The sequence below is a fragment of the Oncorhynchus keta genome, chromosome 11, assembly GCF_023373465.1.
Source record: "Oncorhynchus keta strain PuntledgeMale-10-30-2019 chromosome 11, Oket_V2, whole genome shotgun sequence".
Taxonomy (NCBI): domain Eukaryota; kingdom Metazoa; phylum Chordata; class Actinopteri; order Salmoniformes; family Salmonidae; genus Oncorhynchus; species Oncorhynchus keta.
In genome coordinates, this window is record NC_068431.1 from 21,118,155 (window position 1) to 21,142,883 (window position 24,729).

A 24,729-nucleotide genomic window follows, 5' to 3' on the forward strand; every position below is an offset into this window, starting at 1 on the left:
TCTATATAAGGTCCCACAGTTGACAGTGCATGTCAGAGAGGTGACCAAGAACCCGATGGTCACTCTGACAGAGCTCCTCTGTGGAGATGGGAGAACCTTCCAGAAGGGCAACCATCTCTGCAGCACTCCACCAATCATATCTTTATGGTAGAGTTGCCAGAATGAAGTCACTCACTGTAAAAGGCACAACAGCCTGCTTGGAGTTTGCTAAAAGGCACCTAAAGGACTCTAAGACTATGAGAAACAAGGTTGAAGTAAAGATGAATAGAGCAAAGTACAGAGAGATCCTTGCTGAAAACCTGCTCCAGAGCCCTCGGGACCTCAGACTGTGGCAAAGGTTCACCTGCAAACAGGACAATGACCCTAAGCACACAGCCAAGACAATGCAGGAATGGATTCTGGAAAAGTCTCAGAATGTCCTTGAGTGGCCCAGACAGAACCCGGATTTGAACACGATCGAACATCTCTGGAGAGACCTGAAAATAGCTGCGCTACGAAGCTCCCCATCCAACCTGACTGGGCCTGCTAGGATCTGCAGAGAAGAATAGGAGAAACTCCCCAAATACAGGTGTGTCAAGCTTGACGCGTCATAATCAAGAAGACTCAAGGCTGTAATCACTGCCAAACAAAGTGCTGAGTAAAGGGTCTGAATACTTATGTAAATTTAATATTTCCATTTAAAAAATTGCAAAACAAATCTACCTGTTTTTGCTTTGTAACGTGACAAATGTAAGGCCTTAATGTAACAACATTTAGTAAAAGTCAAGGGGTCTGAATACTTCAAATGCACTGTATCCTACAAGTTTAGCTTCTCATTTTTTCATGACCCCTTGGCTCCAGGTCCCACTGGCTCCAAGTCATCTACAAGTCCATGCTAGGTAAAGCTCCGCCTTATCTCAGTTCACTGGTCACGATGGCAACACCCATCCGTAGCACGCGCTCCAGCAGGTGTATCTCACTGATCATCCCTAAAGCCAACACCTCATTTGGCCGCCTTTCGTTCCAGTTCTCTGCTGCCTGTGACTGGAACGAATTGCAAAAATCACTGAAGTTGGAGACTTTTATCTCCCCCACCAACTTCAAACATCTGCTATCTGAGCAGCTAACCGATCGCTGCAGCTGTACATAGTCTATCGTTAAATAGCCCACCCATTTTACCTACCTCATCCCCATACTGTTTTTATTTATTTACTTTTCTGCTCTTTTGCACACCAATATCTCTACCTGTACATGACCATCTGATCATTTATCACTCCAGTGTTAATCTGCAAAATTGTAATTATTCGCCTACCTCCTCATGCCTTTTGCACACAATGTATATAGACTCCCCTTTTTTTCCTACTGTGTTATTGACTTGTTAATTGTTTACTCCATGTGTAACTACTCTGTGTTGTCTGTTCACACTGCTATGCTTTATCTTGGCCAGGTCGCAGTTGAAAATGAAAACTTGTTCTCAACTAGCCTACCTGGTTAAATAAAGGTGAAAAAAAAAAGAAACATGAGCATTTATCATATTGGAAGGCCTTTTACATTCATTCAGTTTTGGTGAACACTAAAAAATTCATTAAATCTTACCGTAATAGGAAACAGTAACAAATCACCCAAACAATGCAATGAGTAAGACATTAATAATACATTGATTTAAAAAAAAAAATTTAATCATCGGTCTGTTGCCTAGGACAAGTCACTCTTTCCCAATTTTATAGGAAATGAAACCAGCTGACATTTTCATCCCCCACTTTTCCATAGGAATGGAATAATATATACTGTCATCGGAAGGATTAGGACACTACCAGTGATTATGCCCACTGCTGCATCCAAAATACATTATAGGACTAACAAACACCACTGACGCATCATCCCGAGGTTCAAAAGATAAAATGTCAGGTTTTAAATCAGACATGTTTCAGCAATTAAGCACAGCGTAAAACCAAGTGTACATCTTTGACATAACTAAAGACAGATAATTAAAATAAAACCATACCAAATAAAGGACATCACGTTTCAAGGAAATACAACTCATAAGTATTCGAGAGTGAGAGACGGCAAGGTTTGATTCAAAATCAATAGCATGACAAAACGACATGTCCTTTCATGGTACCGTTTAAAGGTCATTATTGATTTTAAAAAACAAAGAGGGCTGAAATTCAAATGTCCTCTTTTTTTTTGTTCCTTTGCGAGGTGGCTAACTTCCTATGAGCTGTGGTTTCCTTCCTGGGTGAAAGGGCGTGCATGGAGGCAATCTGGCGAGCCGAGACTCGATGGTGATTGGAGTGGCTCCTGTCCTTCAGATCACAGCTCAACAGCGCAGACCGCAGAGCCTGGACATAGGCTGGATGAAAGACAAACACAATCATTAACACATCCACCCCATTCATAGCACATCATTCTGAACCTCTGGCTCATGTTCATCAGGAACCAAACGTAGGAGAACTGACTGAAAATACGACTTGCCCAATAAGAAAAACTAATTATAATTTTCGGTTTGGTATTTGGTATCTTATTATGATCGCCATTAGCTGTTGCAAAAGCAGCAGTTAGTCTTCCTTGGGTCCACACAAAACATGAAACATAATACAGAACATCATTAGACAAGAACAGCTCAAGAACAAAACTACATACATTTTTAAAAAGGTACACGTAGTCTACATATCAATGCATACACACAAACTATCTTGGTCAAATAGGGGTGAGGCGTTGTGCCACGAGATGTTGCTTTTTCTGGTTTTTTTAACCAGGTTTGATGTTTATTTGAGATGGAAGGAAGTTCCATGCAATAAGGGCTCTATATAATACTATGCATTTTCTTGAGTTTGTTATGGATTTGGGGACTATGAAAAGACCCCTGGTGGCATGTCTGGTGGGATAAGTGTGTGTGTCAGAGCTGTGTGTAAGTTGATTATGCAAACTACTTAGGATTTTCAACACATGAATGTTTCTTATAAAAAGAAGAAGTGATGCAGTCAGTCTCTCCTCAACTCTTAGCCAAGATAGACTGGCAGGCATAGTATTAATATCAGCTCTCTGATTATAATTAAAGAGCAAAATGTGCCGCTCTGTTCTGAGCCAGCTGCAGCTTAACTAGGTCTTTCCTTGCAGCACTGGACCACACGACTGGACAATAATCAAGATTAGACAACACTAGAGCCTGCAGAACTTGCTTTTTGGAGTGTGGGGTCAAAAAAGCAGAGCATCTCTTTATTATGCCTAGACCTCTCCCCATCTTTGCAACCAGTGAATCTACATGTTTTGACCATGACAATTTACAATCTTTTTACAAAGTGTTGTACATTTTCTATTATATTGCGTGCCCTAATGAACATGACCCAAGTAGACTAGAATAGGGAAAATAGGAAATAATAAAAATAAGGGACAAATCAAAATAGGGAAGAAACCAAAATGTGGAAAATATGGAAGGAATATGATTGTTTGAATGAACAGGAGGTAACTATATTGGGTAACTGATAAACATCAGTAGGTTCATGTTGAGGGACCTTGACATAGTTGCGTTAATTACTCCTCGAGGCATGTTGCTACCAGAAACTAAAAATTGAACATTCCTAACATTGATGAAAATATTATATGGGAAATAATAGATCCTCTATATAGTAAACATACATCAAGGGTGCAAGTCACTTATCTTGGCTTGCAGCAGGTCAAATAATTACCATACTGTTCTTTTGGAGGTAGCCTATTGGCTTGTGGTTGAGACATTTGGTACCGTTTGTACCTTTAGGGTTGTTGTAGAAGACACAGTTATTTGCGCAGGTGTCAGGATGGGAGTCCCAGAAACTGTCCCCGCAGCAACAGAGGGGGGGGAGCTCTGTATTCTCCAGAACTATCCTCTCCTTCATCTGAGCTCTCAGAGCCTCGATGTACCTACCACAAGACACAAAACAATGTGTATTGTTCAATTTTCTGTCAAAGTACCCAACGTGTCACACAATAACACAGGCTGGGACACAGGGCCTTATTCTCTAGTTGACCAGCACAAACATATTTAGGGACAGTTTCCTGGACCAAGATTATTCCAGGACAAAAAAGTACTTTCAAAGGAGATTAATCATTCAGCATGCTTTCTAGTCTAGGAGTGGGGTCAGGGGTAGGATAGAATGTAGATGTGTTATCTAAAGTATAAAACAATTGGTTGCCATGATTATCACGAGCAAACATCAGAATTTCATTTTTTACACTGGTATTTTCTAGAAAGAATAAGGTCTTTCATATTTCCCAATGTGACTTTTGGAGGAGTAGTGCACATGATGTGTTGCTCAAGGACAAAACAATTATATATATTGGCAGAAGATTGACCCTTCATTCTATGTCAGATACTGTACAAATATCAAAAACCTTCTGGGCTGAATCTAGTCCATTTAATTTCAGATTGTATTGATTAATAAAGTTACCTTGTGGCTTCTTTATCTTTCTTTGCTCTCTCTTTCTTCTCTAACACCTCTGCCCTCTCCCTTTCCTCAAGCCTCAGTCGCTCCAGAATTAGAAATTCCCTCTCAGCCATTTCCAGTCTATCCTCCTCGAGCTGCCGCAGTCTCTTCAGCCTCCTCTCCTCTTCCAACCTAGTCTGTTCCTTTTCTGCTTTTATCCTAAAAGGAAATTCAGACAAAACTACATTAAAATGTGTTCTTATTTTGCAATGGAATGTAATGCCACTGTCTGCATTGTTAACAACACATTTTATCCATGATATTGAAGAGACCATGTTGAAGGAGTATGAATGTTTATAAAGTGCCAGTCAAAAGTTTGGACACACCTACTCATTCAAGAGTTTATTTATTTGTACTGTTTTTTTACATTGTAGAATAATAGTGAAGACATCACAACTATGAAATAACACATATGGAATCATGTAGTAAACAAATCAAAATATATCTTATATTTGAGATTCTTCAAAGTAGCCACCCTTTGTCTTGAGAGCTTTGCACACTCTTGGCATTCTCTCAACCAGCTTCATGGAGGTAGTCACCTGGAATGCATTTCAATTAACAGGTGTGCGTTGCTGAAAGTTAATATACGTTTGAGCCAATCAATTGTGTTGTGACAAGGTAGGGTTGGTATACAAAAGACCAAGTCCATATTATGGCAAGAACAGCTCAAATAAGCAAAGAGAAACGACAGTCCATCATTACTTTAAGACATGAAGGTCAGTCAATGTGGACAATTTCAAGAATTTTTTAAGTTTCTTCCAAGTGCATTTGCAAAAACCATCAAGTGCTATGATGAAACTGGCTCTCATGAGGACCGCCACAGGAAAGGAAGACCCAGAGTTACCTCTGCTGCAAAGGACAAGTTCATTAGAGTTACAAGCCTTAGAAAATGCAGCTCAAATAAATGCTTCAGAGTTCACGTAACAGACATCTCAAAATCAACTGTTCAGAGGAGACTGCGTGATTCTGGCCTTCATGGTTGAATTGCTGCAAATAAACCACTACTAAAGGACACCAATAAGAAGAGACTTGCTTGGGCCAAGAAACACGAGCAATGGACATTAGACCGGTGGAAATCTGTCCTTTGGTCTGATGAGTCAAAATCTGAGATTTTGGTTTCAACCGCCATGTCTTTGTGAGACACAGAGCAGGTGAATGGATGATCTCTCCGCATGTGTGGTTTCCACTGTGAAGCATGGAGGAGGAGGTGTGATGGTGTGGGTGTACTTTGCTGGTGACACTGTCAGTGATTTATTTAGAATTCAAGTCACACTTAACCACAGCATTTTGCAGCAATACGCCATCCCATCTGGTTTGCACTTAGTGGGACTATCGTTTGTTTTTCAACAGGACAATGACCCAACACACCTCCAGGCTGTGTAAAGGCTATTTGACCAAGAAGGAGAGTGATGCAGCATATGACCTGGCCTCCACAATCACCTGACCACAACCCAATTGTTATGGTTTGGGATGATTTGGGCTGCAGAGTGAAGGAAACGCAGCCAAAAAGTGCTCAGCATATGTGCTCATCATATGTCAGAACTCCATGAAGACTGTTGGAAAAGCATTCCAGGAGAATCTGGTTGAGAGAACGCCAAGCGTGTGCAAAGATGTTATCAAGGCAAAGGGTGGCAACTTTGAAGAACATAAAATATATTTAAAAACTAGGGAAATGTATCATTTCAGTTTAATATCTCAATGGACTGCATTGAAATGAGATGTACCCCAACCCTGATATGAATGCAAATGTGACAGCACAGTTTACTAATAGTGACATCTTTTGAAAACCAGTATATCCAGAGGAACTACATTTGTTTATTGTGGTTGTGCCGAGTCACCTTCCGATTCTCCTCAGGTGCTTCCTATGTCTCTGATGCTCCTTGACTTGTTCTCTCTCAATGTCCATGAATAGGCGTCGGTACATCAGAAACTGAGACTGACCCTACAAACAAACATTGTTAGAGTTAAGGTAAAGTTATTTCATGGTGTCAAGGGGTATATTTTTTATAAAATGTGCATATGGAGAAAAATAATGTTCCAGCACATTAATGCAATTGAAGCAGAGACCAAAGTTTAAAGCAAATTCACTACATGACCAAAAGTATGCTTGTCGAACATCTCATTCTAAAATCATATGGAGCTGGTCCGCCCTTTGCTGTAACAACAGCCTCCACACTTCTGGGAAGGCTTTCCACTAGATGTTGGAATATTGCTGCGGGGACCTGCTTCCATTCAGCCACAAGAGCATTAGTGAGGTCGGGCACTGATGATGGGTGAATAGGTCTGCGTTCCAAATCATCCCAAAGGTCAGGGGTCTCTGCAGGCCAGTCAAATTCTTCTACACCGATCTCAACAAACCATTTCTGTATGGACCACGATTTGTGCACGGGGGCATTGTCATTCTGAAACAGGGAAGGGCCTTCTCCAAACTGTTGCCCCAAAGTTGGAAGGACAGAATTGTCTAGAATGTCATTGTGTGCTCGTCTAGAATTTCATTGTGTAGCGTTAAGATTCCCCTTCTCTGGAACAAAAAGGGCCTAGCCGAACTATGAAAACAACCCCAGACCAATATTCCTCCCCCACCAAACTTTACAGTTGGCACTATGCATTCGGGCAGGTAGCGTTCTCATGGCATCCACCAAACCCAGATTCGTCCGTCGGACTGCCAGATGGTGAAGCGTGATTTGATTCATCACTCTAAAGAACGCGTTTCCACTGCTCCAGTGTCCAATGGCGGAGAGCTTTACACCACTCCAGCTGACGCTTGGCATTGTGATCTTAGGCTTGAGTGCGGCTGCTCAGCCATGGAAACCCATTTCATGAAGCTCCCAACTAACAGTTCTTGTGCTGACATTGCTTCCAGGGTTAGTTTGGAACTCGGTAGTGGGTGTTTCAACCGAGGACAGACCATGCTTACGTGCTACATGCTTCAGCACTCGGTGGTTCTGTAAGCTTGTGTGGCCTATCATTTTGTGGCTGAGCCGTTGTTGCTCCAAGACATTTCCACCTCACAATAACACCACTTACAGTTTACCGGGCAGCTTTAGCAGGGCTGACTTGTTGGAAAGGTGGCATCCAAACAACAGCCAATGTTTGTCTGTGAAGATTGCATGGCTGTGTGCTCGATTTTATACACCTGTCTGCAACGGGGTGTAGCTGAAATAGCCAAATCCATTCATTTGAAGCAGTGTCCACATACTGTTGGCCATGTAGTTTATTTCACTAAATGCTAACTAGCTGAAAGTGTGTCTTGAAAATATGTGGTACTTTTTGGGCTGAAAATACACTGGGCTACCGTGCTGCATGAATCATTATGTGTCATACAGTGTTAGTTGATCTCTAAAGGGGGGATTTGGTGGAGGGCTGTGTGTAAATATGGTCAGTGATAAGGGTTATTTAATATCCATCTAAGAAGGGCCAGGGCCTATATTCATAAACACTAAAACCCTATAATGTAGTTCTAATCCAGTCTATGTAGGCCTTAATCACCTGTCTCTTCAGTTCCTCCTGGTCTTCTTGGGGCCACAGCACTTGAGTAGCTCTATGGTCAGTACTCAAATCATTACTATGACCTGCAGGATAAGGCTCACTAAAGAGCTTCTGACAGACCTGCAACAAAGAAGGTATGAAAGATGTATTATTAGCTGTCACAATAGATGTGTTTTGGCCTTAAAGCAGTCTTTTTCATAAAAGTCAGGTGACTCCTGGACAAAAGCACCCATCCTGGACAAAAGCATAATAATTTACAGAACTTAGTAAGAGTTGAGCACCTCTTGTTGTGCATTATGTAAGATTAAACCTTTAGGGTAGTTTAGTTGGAGTTAGAAAGGTAACTATATAGATTGATAAACAATTTGCTATAGCCTGACTAAAGGAATGTTAGGACAAGCATGTGAGTCACAGGACTATTGACTGTGTGGGGATTGGGAATGGGAGCGTTTGGAAATTGAAGAAGTGTCAAAAAGAGAACACTTGTGGTGACAGACCGGATTGTTGTCAAAGGTGACAGTCTTGCTCCTGTGACCCTCGTGAGGGTCAAAGTTCTGAAGAGGGGAGTCATGTTGCCCAATCAAAGGAATATCTTCCTCCTCCTTTTCATGATCCTCTTCTTCTCTTGTCACCCGATATACAGGTTTCTGTTTTGAGTTAGAAAGCACAATAATTCCTTTTACTAAAATGTTGACACAAATTTGACAGAAAATACAGTATTCCTGCAATTGAGAGTTCCAAATGATAAAATATTTTTATTTAAAGTTAAGTAAGGTAAGTTAACTGAGAACTCATTCTCATTTGCAGCAAATACTTGGGGAATAGTTACAGGGGAGCGGGGGGATGAATGAGCCAATTCTAAGCTGGGGATGATTAGGTAGCCATGATGGTACAGTATGGAGCCAGATTGGGAATTTAGCCAGGACACCGGGGTTAACACCCTTACAATAAGTGCCATGGGATCTTCAGTGACCACAGAGGGCAAAGTCCCCAATCACTGCCCTGGGGCATTGGGATATATATATATAAATTATTATTTTTTTAGACCAGAGGAAAGAGTGCCTCATACTGGCCCTCCAACACCATTTCCAGCAGCATCTGGTCTCCCATCCAGGGACAGACCAGGACAAACCCTGCTTAGCTTCAGAGGCAAGCCAGCAGTGGGATGCAGGGTAGTATGCTGCTGGGCAAATCATAGGAGGTAAAATAAATTAATTATAATTCTACGGTTATCTGACATTTTTGTTAAAATTGACTTTGGCCTGTTAGAAAGGGTCAGTATAAACAAACTCACATCTCTGGTAGGATACACCTTCCATATTCCCCCAGGGAGCTCTGACATCACTTCTCCGTCACGGACCGTCTGACAGGCTGCCAGTCTGTGTCTGACCTGCCTCGTGACTTTGCTGAGCTGAAATTCCAGAACCAACCCATATGATTATCTACTTTATCTATAGTGCTAATGATAGAAGTAATGGCAATGTCACTGACTTAATATGAGCAAAATGGCTTTAACATCCGTGTAAATAATCCTTTGGCATTATTGAGGATAAAAAGGTAGGTAGCCTAGGTCTATATGGCGGCGTTTACACAGGCACCCCAATTCTGATCATTTGCCCAATTATAGGCAAAGGATCTAATTGGTCAAAAGACCAATTAGTGTCAAAAAGATCAGAATTGGCATACCTGTGTAAATGCAGCCTTTGTTGCAGAGATCAATGACGGACATAGGTTGTGTTTACACAGGCTTCCCAATTCTAATCTTTTGCCCAAAAGATCTGATCTGATTGGTCAAAAGGCCGGTGTAAACGCATAGACACACGTTAGATATAGATGCGAATCAATAACAATATCCACGCAGTGCTTGTGTGGCTTCATTCAATGTTTTTATAACAGATTTTTAAAAATAAATAAAAATAATACTACTTGCTTTTCCTTTACTGTAACAAGCACAGATTTTGCAAAGCTACTGGTATTTTGAAGTTTTTTTCCCTTGCAATGATCGAGATATGTGGTCGTTTTTCTTACTTCCATTTAATGCATGGAATAGAAGATGCTCTGGAGAAGAGCATCTTCTAAATGACTAAAATGTCAAAGTAGATCGTCACAGATAAATTTTGCCACCTGATGCATTTGCTGATCTGTCCTGTTTTCTCTGTTGCTGCTATCATAGCCCTGTGCTCGAACCCAGCAGGAGTTGGGGCTGCAGATGGCTAGCTCTCTCTCTGGGGAGTAGGGGCACAGATTCTTCCTGGGGGTCAATCTCTGTGCTGCATCGCTGGACTGCTGGAGCACTCTCCCCTCCTGCTCTGCCTGTAAAGACAAACAACGCAGGCTTTAAACTGGCTAATATGCTGTCATTAAATGAGTTTGAGGACTCTGCATGGTATACCCAGGTTGTGTCACTAGCCTGTGACATTCTTGATAGAGGTGGTGCTCATTTACCCATAGTCCATGTCATTTACATGTGCAGTTGCTAGCTACAATACTTGGAAACCAAGATAACTGTATTCTTGCGATTTGTAATGCTTTGTTGTTTTATAATGATGTTGGCCTACTAACTGTCTGTCTTCCATCATGAACAGCAAATTGTAATACAATGTTCATTATCCACATTATATTGCCTAGTCACCATCTCGCATGACTTCTGAAGCTGCCACCTCTTGCGGATTTGAGCCTGTTGTGCCACGCGGCGGCGCACTTCTTCCTGAAACCGGCGAAGACTCTCCTCTTTCTCCCGTTGAATCTCCATCTGTAGCTCCTCAGTTAGCAGGGCACGAACCTGGCTCATGCGAAATAATAAGTCAACGGGTAAATATGCTAACTGCTACCTGTTCAAGTAGAATAACTGATGTACGGCTACACTTACATTTGGATGCTCATCCTGGCAGTCTTGTCCACTCTCCACCCAGGCGCCCACAGGTACAACTGCCTGATTCCTCTCGGCCAATACATTATTTCGATGACAATGTTTGCTTTGAGCATGTACTGTTATCCCACTAATTGAAACTTTGGTTGTGCCCTTTACTTTAGGATTGATAATAGGGGGCATGTTTCTAGCCAGATTGCTAACTATCCAGGCAACGTTTGCTAAGTTCTGAGTTAACGTTAGCTAGCTACTTCTAAAACCAACCTAATACGTTTCACGGTGTGCAACAGCGTTGACATGAATATGAATTGTCCGGAGGGTTATAAATGATTTGTTAGTATCTGTGAACATGACCTTTCTTAAATACTGAAGTGTGTTTGGCTTCTCAACTGCCACAGGAGACGCTTCTTGTTGTTGGAGACGTAATAATAGTGCGACCATTTTTGCTCCGCCCACTTAATTTATTTGGGTTTCTTCTGGATTCGAGAATCTGAGATCTGAATGGTCGTACCAGGTGTCCATCAAAATTTAGTTTGAATCAAACATGCGCAGTCTAGCCTGCTCAAAACTTCCTCTCTGCTCAGAAGCACCCTAGGCATAAAAGTGAGTTGATTAAAATTATATTTATGCTGTTAGAATCTGTGGAACAGATGTATTCAACGTCTCCCTGTCTATTCCCTGTCCTCCACGATTAAAAGAGGGGCAATTATTTGATACATGGTAATAAAGCAGCAAAAAGTGGTGGACAGCATACTACCATTACTACTAAAGGCCAGGCTTTTGTTTAGGTTATAAACCATTGACTAAGCTTGCACACACACACTATACACACATCGCTGTCCTGATGCTCGTCTGCACTGCTGGGTCCATGGCCCGAGTCCACCTTCTCACCTGCTGTCGCAGCTGCCTATGTGTGTGAAGACACTTTTCCCAACTGCCTATGTGTGTGAAGACACTTTTCCCAACAGCCTATGTGTGTGAAGACACTTTTCCCAACTGCCTATGTGTGTGAAGACACTTTTCCCAACTGCCTATGTGTGTGAAGACACTTTTCCAGAGAGAGCGGGAATGTAAGCAGTGCATGTGCCAGCACCCAAGGCCCAGCTTTTGGTGTACCTGTCTAGACCATAGACGGTCTTCTCTGCGCTACAGTCCCCCTCTTCAGCTGTGTTACTCTCTCTGCACTGGTCAGCTACTAATACATTACATAAACCTCATGTCAAACTCTTCTTAGGTAGCTGAATCAAGCTGGATTGGTTTGAAATATATTTGCAGATACAGTAAATTGCTAATTTCCCTCTATGGAAATAGGCCGTTTGATTTAGGCCCACTGAAAAGTCCAAGTATACAATGACATAGTTTTCTCGTGAGAAAACATAGTAACAACACGAAATTGTTATCCAGGCATGTAATAATCGTTCCCTGTTCTTTGGACACATTTTCTAATGTCTTTACTCTCCAACGTATACATTTTTTGTCCATTAAAATAACATCAAATTGATCATAAATACATTGTTAATGTTGTAAATTACTATTGTAGCTGGAAACTGAACATTTTTTTATGGAATATCTACAAAGGCGTACAGAGGCCCATTATCAGCAACCATCACTCCTGTGTTCCAATGGCACGTTGTGTTAGCTAATCCAAGTTTATCATTTAAAGGCTAGTTGATCATTAGAAATCCTTTTGCAATTATGTTAGCACAGCTGAAAACTGTTGTTCTGATTAAAGAAGCAGTACAACTGGCCTTCTATAGACAAGCTGAGTATCGTGCATCAGAATTTGTGGGTTCGATTACAGGCTCAAAATGTCCAGAAACAAAGAACTTTCTTCTGAAACTCATCAGTCTATTCTTGTTCTGAGAAATGAAGGCTATTCCATGCGAGAAATTGCCAAGAAACTGAAGATATCGTACAACGCTTTGTACTACTCCCTTCACAGAACAGTGCAAACGGGCTCTAACCAGATTAGAAAGAGGACTGGGAGGCCCCAGTGCACAACTGAGCAAGAGGACAAGTACATTAGTGTCTAGTTTGAGAAATAGTCCTCAACTGGCAGCTTCATTAAATAGTACCCGGAAAACACCAGTCTCAACGTCAACAGTGAAGAGGCGACTCCGGGATGCTGGCCTTCTAGGCAGAATTGCAAAGAAAAATCCATATCTCAGACTGACCAATAAAAATAAAATAATAAGATGGGCAAAAGAGCACAGACATGGATTAGCTAACACAACGTGCCACTGGAACACAGGGGTGATGGTTGCTGATAATGGGCCCCTGTACACCTATGTAGATATTCCATAAAAAAGCAGCAGTTCCCAGCTACAATAGTCATTTACAACATGAACAATGTCTACACTGTATTTGTGATCAATTTGATGTTATTTTAATGGACAAAACAATTAGCTTTTCTTTCAAAAAACAAGGACATTTCTAAGTGACCCCAAACTTTTGAACGGTAGTGTATATATTGGGATAGGTAGAATAATCACTTTCTTTCTTCTCCATGCCTCAACTACACAGCTGTAATGGTCACTGAACAGGCATACTATTGTCCTATGACTGTGAATCAGCAAACAAATTATCTGTGTGTGTGTGAGAACAGAATGAGGAGCATTTGACAAAAAGGAACAAATGACATAAAGCTTGTACTGTACATCGTTGAAAGTATGTCCCCTCTGTTTTATTGCAGGGCACAAACATTCTCTGTGGAGAGAGATGAAGAGATTGCATTTATGTCGACAACGATGGGTGCAGCCTACCACTGTCTGAAGAAGTCCCACATAAGCTAATGTTAAGGAAGTCACAGTGCTTGCTTAGCGAGTACTGTTTACTCCTGATTCGGCTCATACCAAGTCTGGAACCCAGGACCTCTACCTTGCTAACACCCCTGATCACCTTCCAGAAGCATCTTACCCTGTTGCGCCACCTAAAGGCTAGCTATTCGGCAGCACAAGTAGAGACATTTCAGGCTGAGGAGTGAGTATCACACATCGCCTTCTGCTACATTCACTCCCCAAACCCACTCCACAGCGACCCCATCATTGAGCTGAGATCAACTGATGATCCGGAACACGGCACCATTGTAAAATACGTCACACTGCTTGGTTATCGGGTACAGCTTCCTCCTGATTCACTCATACCGAGGCTCGAACCCAGGACCTCTGCCTCGCTATCACACGTAACTGCCCTCTCGAAGGGTCTTATATTGTCGCACCACTGAAAAAGTAGCTATTCAGCAGCGCAAGTGGAGGCACTTCAGGCTGAGTTTCACAGATTGCCATCTGCTAGACCAATTTATTTTTCCAATTAATTTCTGCATAGATAAATTGCAAAAATGCATGCTCACCTGAAGATGCAAATTGACAATATTGACGATAAAGTGTTTGAAACATTCAAACATTCACTAAAGTTTCACTTTGAGTGAAACAAATGTATAAATGACAACCAATATTTCCTCCTCATCATGCCTTTAATTAATAAACATCTCTACTGATATGTACAATGTATCCTTTGATTTTCATAATAATTCTATGAATCTATACAAAGGAAAAACATTGAATGATTATTCAGCTATGATACCCAATAACAAAGAAAACGAGTTAAATTACAAACATCCACACAATACAAAATGTACCAACATATGAATAAATGGGTATCTTTAAAGAGAGGTTTTATACATTTGAGCAGGTCTTATGAATAGGACATAATATAATTGAAGAAAAAATAATCGGCTCACTAACGTGTCGTAACATAAAACCTAAACATGACTCATACAGTTGTGGAGGATGACAGTGTATTTACAAACATATTGAGATGATTAAGTGCTGTGTTGGGTTCTGAGACAAACATTACTGCACTATAACTTCATATAACATCTATTTACATATATACATACAGTCACCATGTAAACACACAGATACATGTCTCTCTACAGCACCAAGGCATGGAGGGGGGAGGAACATGTTGACCAGGGGTAGACAACAGGAGACACACTGTGCCAGCTTTTTTTCTGGCCCAGCTTCACCACACCAGTGATGCCATATGGCATTCAAAATAACTTTTTACAAAGAAAAAATAACTCACTGTTTCAGGCCATTTTGTTCCGTTTTGTGCCTAATGAATACAATCCTTTTTCAACTAGTCAAGGTTTTCAATTTAGACCAGATGTCTTATTGCTGGGCTGAAACATAAGTCTGCACACACTTCATCCCTCCAGGACTTGTAGATAGACAATCAAGGCTGAGTGGTACCGTTGCTCTCCAGTGTGGGGGTGGACTCTTCTAACTGACTGGCAGGCGGTATGCTCACTGGGGCGCCAAACATGTGCCCGGAGCATCGAGTGCGGGGTGGGGAGGGGGTGGAGGACTTGCTCTGCACCTTGTTGTGATGTGAAGGGGGGGAGCTGATCGGGGTGCGGGGGTACCTGCGAGAGGAGTGGGCGGGGGGTTCAGGGGAGCGTGAGGAGGGAGTCAGGGAGCTGCTGTAGCCGGGGGGGCTGCTGGGTGGTTCAGAGGAGGGGCCAAGGCCCATGTTGCCGGGTGAGTCATGGTGGCCCTGAGGGAAATCCTACAACGAGGGAAACCAAGTCAATACTCAGACACACACACAATGCTCTGAACAGGTCCAAAACAATACATACTGGCTGTATTTTTTTCTACATTGAGATATTGTAGTCATCTTAACACCTGAATGAGGGTTGAGAAATAAAAACCTACAAGACAGTATCTCTGGGATTTTTATTGATTTATTAAATTAAATGTATTTTTTAGCTATGTTTTGAGTCAGATACTGATGACAGCTTTTTTGTTATTTAAAGAGGTACCTCTTTGAGGATGTAGAGTGCCACTGGATTCTTGCGTTCATGTTCAGTCATCATTTTTGGTACAACGTCAACTGTAGAGGATGAAAAATACATTGGATGAAGACTTTTAGTGTAGCACAACAATTTATAATTCTTATAAATAACTAGGAAATATAAATACAATTAATTATTAGGTTCCTTACCTGCATGATTGATTGGGGAATAATCAGGGTGTTCTATTAAATGCCTTGGCAGTCCTGCCAAACCTCTGGGCTTCATTTGCTGTTTCTGCCGCTCTCTGCACAATAAACACACAATATACTGTACGTGAGAATCAACTGTGTGCTTCAATTATACAGTATAAAACTGTTTAAAACAACCTTGTTCATGTCAAATTTAGCATTTTGTCTATTTAACACTACAGTATATCAGTACAATTTTGAACAGAGCCTCGGGGGCCCTGGTCAAAAGTGTACACTAAATATGGAAAAGGGTGCCTATAAAGGGTGCTATAAAATAGTAATTATTATTTTAATACAAATTTCACTAATAATTGTATAATTCAATAATTATTATCAAGTTAACTGGATTGCATTAATGAACTTGCCTATCAATATGCTTCTGCCATGTTACTAATCATCTTGCTGTATTCCCAACCAATAGGACCATGAACAGACCGAAGCATCCAGAAACATGTAGAGAGTGAGACAAAAGTGGCTCTTACTTCTTGGACGGCCCCCAGCAGGCGCACACCGTAACCAAGGTGATAAGGAGGAAAATACCCCCGGTGGAGAGAATGATGTAGAGGGAACTCCTCCCTGTTAGGGGAGGGTCAGGAGGGTAGGAGGGTCATAGGTGTTTGTCCCAAATGGCACCCTTTTCCATATTTAGTGTACACTTCTGACCAGGGCCCCCGAGGCTCTGTTCAAAAGTAGTGCACTATATAGGGAATAGGGTGCTAGTTGGGACGCAGCCACATAGGAAAACAAACAGCACAGTAGAACTACTTAACAATATGTTGAAGCAGAATTACAGAATGTACTTCCTCCCCTGTCCTCCCACGCACACACTCATGTCTCTGTGATGTAGTCATGTACTGGATGTATAGCCAGTGATCAACTTCCCTCCCACTCATTATCTTTTTGCTGCTGGTACATTAGGCTACAGTTAGTATTGCCTTTTTTCACCCCTTCTCTGACATACAAGGACTTGCTTTTCAGTGAAGTATTTGTTGCACGCCCTGGGCTTGAACCAGTGACAAGTAGGACTTTAGGGGAAAAGCGCTCTGAGATGACATTATGAAAATAATTTCAATTGATTTAGTGTGATTAGTGTGTACTTTCTAAAGTTGCCTATATAATGGGTTAAATAGCCAGAGATTATTACAGGAGTTATCCAGCCTCATCCCTCAATTTTATAGCAAAGCATGTGGTAACGTTGCCGTTTGACCTAAAATCGGATTAAAGATTGTAACTGAATTGCCAATGGTTCAAGCCTATACTGCCACTGTATAGCCTACTGTAGACAGTGAGTTTGATGGGCAGGCTCTTCATGCTCCCAATAGGGTTCTCGACCGCGCATCCGTAGATGTCATCATCCACCATCAGCACCCGCACAATGGTCAAGAGCTTCTGGTCAGGTGACAGCTGCAGACGGGTCTCATTGGTCAACAGTTTCCCTCCTTTCTGCCAGCTGTACTTGGCATTGGTTCCGTTGTCATGGGAGCAGTTGAGGGTGAAGTGCTCGCTGAGCTCCAGTATTGAGGACGCCTCCATGTGGACGTACGGTCTGGATATGGGCTCTATGGAGAATAAGTATAGTAGTCAGACACGTCAAGATATGTCTCTTCCTTCTGGGCCAAAGGTTATACTGATATGATGGGTTAAAAAAATTAGCTCAGGTGTACATTAGCAACTTCTCAGGTGACCCTCATTGCAACAATGCCTTTACAAGAACAACATGGTTTGGACCATTGTCCCCTGCACTTTCCTTGACAATTCAGCCGAATTGTGTGAGAAATATGTATAAACAAAAAGGGAAAAAATCCTTTGGTTTTATCACGGACAATCCCAGCAGTTCCTACAAGCAAGTCATGTCATAAAGGACAAGTAAACTTATACTAAAATATGCATCAACCATCTCAATTGCCCTGAATCCCCCCTCCTCCCTCTCTGCAGATGACTTCGTCAACCATTTTGAAAAGAAGGTCGACGACATCCGATCCTCGTTTGCTAAGTCAAACGACACCGCTGGTTCTGCTCACACTGCCCTACCCTATGCTCTGACCTCTTTCTCCCCTCTCTCTCCAGATGAAATCTCGCGTCTTGTGACGGCCGGCCGCCCAACAACCTGCCCGCTTGACCCTATCCCCTCCTCTCTTCTCCAGACCATTTCCGAAGACCTTCTCCCTTACCTCACCTCGCTTATCAACTCATCCCTGACCGCTGGCTACGTCCCTTCCGTCTTCAAGAGAGCGAGAGTTGCACCCCTTCTGAAAAAACCTACACTCGATCCCTCTGATGTCAACAACTACAGACCAGTATCCCTTCTTTCTTTTCTCTCCAAAACTCTTGAACGTGCCGTCCTTGGCCAGCTCTCCCGCTATCTCTCTCAGAATGACCTTCTTGATCCAAATCAGTCAGGTTTCAAGACTAGTCATTCAACTGAGACTGCTCTTCTCTGTATCACGGAGGCGCTCCGCACTGCTAAAGCTAACTCTCTCTCCTCTGCTCTCATCCTTCTAGACCTATCGGCTGCCTTCGATACTGTGAACCATCAGATCCTCCTCTCCACCCTCTCCGAGTTGGGCATCTCCGGCGCGGCCCACGCTTGGATTGCGTCCTACCTGACAGGTCGCTCCTACCAGGTGGCGTGGCGAGAATCTGTCTCCTCACCACGCGCTCTCACCACTGGTGTCCCCAGGGCTCTGTTCTAGGCCCTCTCCTATTCTCGCTATACACCAAGTCACTTGGCTCTGTCATAACCTCACATGGTCTCTCCTATCATTGCTATGCAGACGACACACAATTAATCTTCTCCTTTCCCCCTTCTGATGACCAGGTGGCGAATCGCATCTCTGCATGTCTGGCAGACATATCAGTGTGGATGACGGATCACCACCTCAAGCTGAACCTCGGCAAGACGGAGCTGCTCTTCCTCCCGGGGAAGGACTGCCCGTTCCATGATCTCGCCATCACGGTTGACAACTCCATTGTGTCCTCCTCCCAGAGCGCTAAGAACCTTGGCGTGATCCTGGACAACAAACACCCTGTCGTTCTCAACTAACATCAAGGCGGTGGCCCGTTCCTGTAGGTTCATGCTCTACAACATCCGCAGAGTACGACCCTGCCTCACACAGAAAGCGGCGCAGGTCCTCATCCAGGCACTTGTCATCTCCCGTCTGGATTACTGCAACTCGCTGTTGGCTGGGCTCCCTGCCTGTGCCATTAAACCCCTACAACTCATCCAGAACGCCGCAGCCCGTCTGGTGTTCAACCTTCCCAAGTTCTCTCACGTCACCCCGCTCCTCCGCTCTCTCCACTGGCTTCCAGTTGAAGCTCGCATCCGCTACAAGACCATGGTGCTTGCCTACGGAGCTGTGAGGGGAACGGCACCTCAGTACCTCCAGGCTCTGATCAGGCCCTACACCCAAACAAGGGCACTGCGTTCATCCACCTCTGGCCTGCTCGCCTCCCTACCACTGAGGAAGTACAGTTCCCGCTCAGCCCAGTCAAAACTGTTCGCTGCTCTGGCCCCCAATGGTGGAACAAACTCTCTCACGACGCCAGGACAGCGGAGTCAATCACCACCTTCCGGAGACACCTGAAACCCCACCTCTTTAAGGAATACCTAGGATAGGATAAAGTAATCCTTCTCACCCCCCTTAAAAGATTTAGATGCACTATTGTAAAGTGGCTGTTCCACTGGATGTCATAAGGTGAATGCACCAATTTGTAAGTCGCTCTGGATAAGAGCGTCTGCTAAATGACTTAAATGTAATGTAAATGTAATGAATCGAGTGTCTTCCCTGAGATTGGAAGGTTGGGGGGTCAAGTCATACCAAAGACTCTAAAAATTGTACCCAAGACCCTGTGATAGACTAGCATCCTGTCCAAGGGGTTTACTTGTACGTCAAGCTGCCTCTGCTACAGAATCAGGAGATAGGCTCTTGCTTACACTATGGACCACATACCATCCACAGTCAGGTCGATACTCCCCTCTCCGGTGAAAGTATCATCCGTGATGGAGATCTCCACTTCATAGGTGCCCTCATCAGAGAGTTTGAGGTTGTGGAGTAGGAGGGTGCCATTCTCAAACACCAGGATGCGGTCCCGGTACTCGGGCCTCAGGTTCCCAATGATCTCGGTGCCAATGGACTGGACCACGGTGACGGGCTTGTCGTCCCTCTTCAGCTGCCACTTGATGACTGGCGCGTCGGGGCTGGAGCTGCTGTAACGAACAGAGAGGAGTGCCTCCCCGCCCAACGTGCCCCGGATCAGAGAGCCAGGGCTGGTGATGTTGACTCCCTTGACACGTCCTGGACCCAGAGAAGATGGAACGGAGTCTATTTATTCAGGTTATACTGTATATTTAGCAGATTTCTATTCTATACACATCTCAGTTCATATGAATGGAACACGTGTTCCACCACTTACACGTATGTGTGACATGGATAAACTGATACATGCATTACACTGCAATAGGGTACAGGTGTACCCTACCTGCAATGCCATTTCAGCTTGCTACAAGTGTATTTTAAATAGGCCTAGTGTAACAGTGTTGCTTCCATCTCTTTTCTCGCCCCAACCTGGGCTCGAACCAGGGATCCTCTGTCACCTCACCGATTGAAATGCTAGCCATTTCACACCGGTTACACTAGCAAGCCATCCAACAAACAAGCTTTACCCAGATCGTGTACCCAAGGACACTTGGCACACTTCCCTCAGAGGTTGGTGGCGCCTTAATTGGGGGAGACCGGCTCGTGGTAATGGCTGGAGTGGAATTACTGGAATGGTATCACATACATCAAACACATGGTTTCCAAGTGTTTGATGTAATTTCATTCGGTCTATTCCAGACAGTATTATGGGCCGTCCTCCCCTCAGCATCTTCCTGTGGACCTTTCCTATTCCATTACACTGTGAAGGTTAGTATTCAGAAAAATATTGGGCTGTCCACAATCTCCACACCACCAATACCACCATCACAGTCGTGTCTAAACCGTCCTTGATTAAGTGACATGCTTCTATTCAAGCATTTGTGGCTAGAAGGCGTGACATTTTTAACAGGTCATTGTCTGGGTTATGCTAAGAATTATCTTAGCCCCTTAGCTAGTTCAACAACTTCACTACACGGCATATCTCAAACCGTCTAACTTATGTCCAACAGATTTTGCAGAAATTCTTTCAGAGTTGATTGACCAGAGGATTCTTTTTGATGGTAATAGCCTACATACAGTATGTGATCAGAGTGGGCTTATAAAGTGAGAGCCAAAGGACTGTATAACTAGCTCTGCTGGCTGTTGTTGTGGGCGGCAGGCTGCTGATGACTCGACTGTGGGCACCGGGCCCCCTCCTCCACCGGGGCAGAGTGCGCTGCATGGAGCCTGTGTGGCAGCACTGCATCACCGTGGTAACGGCTCACAGTCCTCTTGGACGGCTGTGATGAGCTGACAAAAGGGGGGATTGTTTGGGCCAATTTCCTTCCTGGCAGCCCATGAAAGAGGCCTCAGAGCAACACAAGCTCCCCGATTGGCTGAGCCCAAAGACAGAGGGCCCCAGTGATTCTGCTGATGACAACACAACCGCAATGACATGACATAACCGCACCTCTAAAAGTACCAAGTATCATGTTTCTATGTTTGACTCTGCACACCTTTTTTCTATATCTCATATACAATTAGAATTATATATGTACAAAATGATCAATTCCTCGTATAGCTTTCCATTTATGCATCTAGGTCACACCTCAATAGCCTGAGCTCAGGTCCTTCTCCAACCTTTGGCAAACCTGCTGAACCAACCGGAAGACATCTGAGTAGCATAGTTTCCACATGGGCTCTACAGAGATCAAATACCATTGATATGAACTAAACAGCTTTTTGTACAGACCGAACGCCTAAACTCTCTAAAGTCTAAACAATATTTGCCGGTTTCCCAAACCCAGATTAAGCAGTCCTGGACTAAAAACCGTTCTCAATAGAGAATGTCCATTGAAAGTACATTTTACTCCAGGTTTGAATCTGGGTCCCATTGTGACTGCTTTCTGCCAAATAATATATCTTCATCAATCTATTTTTAAATCCACAGATTATGTATAGTTTTATGAGTGTCATCGGAGTGTAAGTGTCATCAGAGAGCAATAGTAATAAAAATACATACTGTGTGGCATTGTGAAGTCTATTTCAATGTTTTGAATAGTGTTTTTCAGAATATAAGCTAGTACACAACAAGGAAATGTTTATTTACTTGTTTGACATTGAAATTGTGTTTTATGTAATTGTTTTTGTAATTTATATGGTACCTATGCATATATGCTAAACAAATTAATTCAATAAATATTCTGAGACATTTAAATTCATAATAGGGGTCTAATAAGGGGCTGTTGAATGATTGACCGTCATGTTTTTTTATTGAATAGATGAATTTACATGAACGTATGTGTCCAACTTATCAGCCAAACAAATACGTCAGTCAGAAAACATGCTTAAACCAACCTACACTTGCCCACTCCACTCTAAATACTTCCCACCCACATTGTCTTAGCCTTGCAAGTGAACACTATACATTCCTTTAATAAGTCAGTACAGATGTGTTTTCTAAAAACAGGGGAAAGTTTCCCTTACCTGACTGAGGTGAGACAAGAAGACACCAGAGCAGCAAAAGTTGAGGAGCGGCTATGGCTTTGGAGAGATCCTCCCTCTCTGCCTTCATCTTGGGTCTAACGCTCTGTTACTCTCCAGGACAATTAGCATGATTTGTCCACTCTGGGCACCTCCCCCGAGAGAGCACACAGACATTCCTCCAAGGCAGGGCTCCACTAGGACTGGGTGCACTGCACAACAAAGCAACACAACAGCAGTGTGTGTGTGTGTTTAGTAGAACAATTGTACAGAAAATAAAGCACACATCTTGTTTATTTTCTGCACAATTCTGGATTTGTAGTTAGACTACTTTTAAATTGTGCATAGTAAGCTTCTAAGCATGAGTGAAATTCCAAGTGCAGCAATAAATACACAAATGTCCCTTTAGAACATCACTTAAGCTTATTCAAATACACTCCTGGAATGGAAATGGCCATATTGCGCTGACAATGCCATGGCAAGACCTAGGCTGTTTAGGTTTTACCCTGGCCACTGAACGCTTATACTTTGAATCAGTCTGAAGCCACTTGTTGTTACTCTGTTCTCAGTATTAGGGTCATAGAGAGGAGGGCCATTCTCTAATGGTCCTGCTGAGTAAGGTCTGCATCTTAAATGGCATCCTTTCCCCTATAGTGTTATTTGGGCGTTGGTAAAAAAGTAGTGCACTATAAAGGGAATAGGGTTAGGGCTGTGGCGGTCATGAAATTTTGTCAGCCTGTGATTGTCAAGAAAATAACTGCCGGTCTCACTGTAATTGACCGTTAATTAGCACAAACACATGTAGTATCTCCTGGCTTCCACGCATAGCCTACAAGCCACTGATGCAGACCTGATGCAGACATTTTAAAACGTCTATTAAATGAATTTAATATAGCCTACACCATCACAATAAATTCATTATTTATTTTAGACAGGTCTAAAGAAACAGGATATGAAGAAATGTAGTCTATTTCAGAACAACATAATAGCATACTATGAGTTGTCCTTATCAAATCAAATGTATTTACAAAGCTCTTCTTACATCAACTGATGTCACAAAGTGCAGTACAGAATCCAAGCCTAAAACCCCAAAAGAACCTAGGAAGAAACCTGGAGAGGAATCAGGCTATGAGTGGTGGCCAGTCCTCTTCTGGCTGTGCCAGATGGAGATTATAACAGAACATGGCCAAGATGTTCAAATGTTCATAGATGACCAGCAGTGTCAAATAATAATTATCACAGTGGTTGTCGAGGGTACAACAGTATCTCTACCACTCCTGCTGTCTCTAGAGAGTTGAAAATAGCAGATCTGGAACAGGTAGCACGTCTGGTGAAAAGGTCAGGGTTCCATAGGCAGAACAGTTGAAACTGGAGCAGCAGCACGGCCAGGTGGACTGGGGACAGCAAGGAGTCATCAGGCCAAGTAGTCCTGAGGCATGGTCCTAGGGCTCAGGTCCTCCGAGAGAGAGAAAGAAAGAAATAGAGAAAGAGAGAATTAGAGAGAGCATACTTAAATTCACACAGGACACCGGATAAGACAAGAGAAATACTCCAGATATAACAGACTGAACCTAGCCCCCCGACATATAAACTAATGCAGCATAAATATTGGAGGCTGAGACAGGAGGGGTCAGGAGACACTGTGGCCCCATCTGACGATACCCCCGGATAGGGCCAAACAGGCAGTATATAACTACACCCACTTTGCCAAAGCACAGCCCCCACACCACTAGAGGGATATCTTCAACCACCAACTTACCATCCTGAGACAAGACTGAGTATAAACCAACCTACACTTGCCCACAAAGATCTCCGCCAAAACACAACCCAAAGGGGGGCGCCAACCCGGACAGGAAGATCACGTCAGTGACTCAACCCACTCAAGTGACGCACGCCTCCTAGGGACGGCATGGAAGAGCACCAGTAAGCCAGTGACTCAGCCCCTGTAATAGGGTTAGAGGCAGAGAATCCCAGTGGAGAGATGGGAACCGGCCAGGCAGAGACAGCAAGGGCGGTTCGTTGTTCCAGTACCTTTCCGTTCACCTTCACACTCTTGGGCCAGACTACACTCAATCATAGGACCTACTGAAGAGTTGAGTCTTCAATAAAGACTTAAAGGTTGAGACCGAGTCTGTGTCTCTCACATGGGTAGGCAGACCATTCCATAAAAATTGAGCTCTATAGGAGAAAGCCCTGCCTCCAGCTGTTTGCTTAGAAATTCTAGGGACAATTAGGAGGCCTGCGTCTTGTGACCGTAGCGTACGTGTTGGTATGTACGGCAGGA

At 43.2% G+C, this 24,729-nt stretch overlaps 2 protein-coding genes across 2 annotated transcripts; both read right to left on the reverse strand.

Moving 5' to 3' along the window:
* Positions 1-1,640: 1,640 nt before the first annotated feature.
* ccdc15 (coiled-coil domain containing 15) lies at positions 1,641-11,236 on the reverse strand. Its single transcript, XM_035779854.2, has 10 exons — positions 10,801-11,236; positions 10,564-10,713; positions 10,056-10,244; positions 9,226-9,342; positions 8,429-8,578; positions 7,932-8,051; positions 6,281-6,384; positions 4,407-4,601; positions 3,731-3,879; positions 1,641-2,332 (listed from the first exon to the last, which is right to left on the reverse strand). Exons 1-10 carry the CDS (start codon positions 10,981-10,983, stop codon positions 2,148-2,150), a joined length of 1,542 nt encoding a protein of 513 aa, XP_035635747.1. The 5' UTR covers positions 10,984-11,236; the 3' UTR covers positions 1,641-2,147.
* Positions 11,237-14,253: 3,017 nt separating this feature from the next.
* On the reverse strand, positions 14,254-22,566 carry hepacamb (hepatic and glial cell adhesion molecule b). Its single transcript, XM_035779856.1, has 7 exons — positions 22,449-22,566; positions 19,797-20,141; positions 17,124-17,405; positions 16,329-16,422; positions 15,808-15,902; positions 15,626-15,696; positions 14,254-15,369 (listed from the first exon to the last, which is right to left on the reverse strand). Exons 1-7 carry the CDS (start codon positions 22,534-22,536, stop codon positions 15,037-15,039), a joined length of 1,308 nt encoding a protein of 435 aa, XP_035635749.1. The 5' UTR covers positions 22,537-22,566; the 3' UTR covers positions 14,254-15,036.
* Between the last annotated feature and the right edge of the window lie 2,163 nt (positions 22,567-24,729).

Coding starts and splice junctions, on each gene's coding strand:
- ccdc15 (XM_035779854.2), bottom strand. CDS start 10,983: ATGCCCCCTATTATCAATCCTAAAGTAAAGGGCACAACCAAAGTTTCA. Junction 10,245..10,563: donor TTCAGAAGTCATGCGAGATG/GTGACTAGGCAA, acceptor TTGTCTTTACAG/GCAGAGCAGGAGGGGAGAGT. Junction 3,880..4,406: donor AAAGATAAAGAAGCCACAAG/GTAACTTTATTA, acceptor GTCTTGTGGTAG/GTACATCGAGGCTCTGAGAG.
- hepacamb (XM_035779856.1), bottom strand. CDS start 22,536: ATGAAGGCAGAGAGGGAGGATCTCTCCAAAGCCATAGCCGCTCCTCAA. Junction 16,423..17,123: donor CATCAAACTCACTGTCTACA/GTAGGCTATACA, acceptor CTCCCCTAACAG/GGAGGAGTTCCCTCTACATC. Junction 15,697..15,807: donor TTCCCCAATCAATCATGCAG/GTAAGGAACCTA, acceptor CATCCTCTACAG/TTGACGTTGTACCAAAAATG.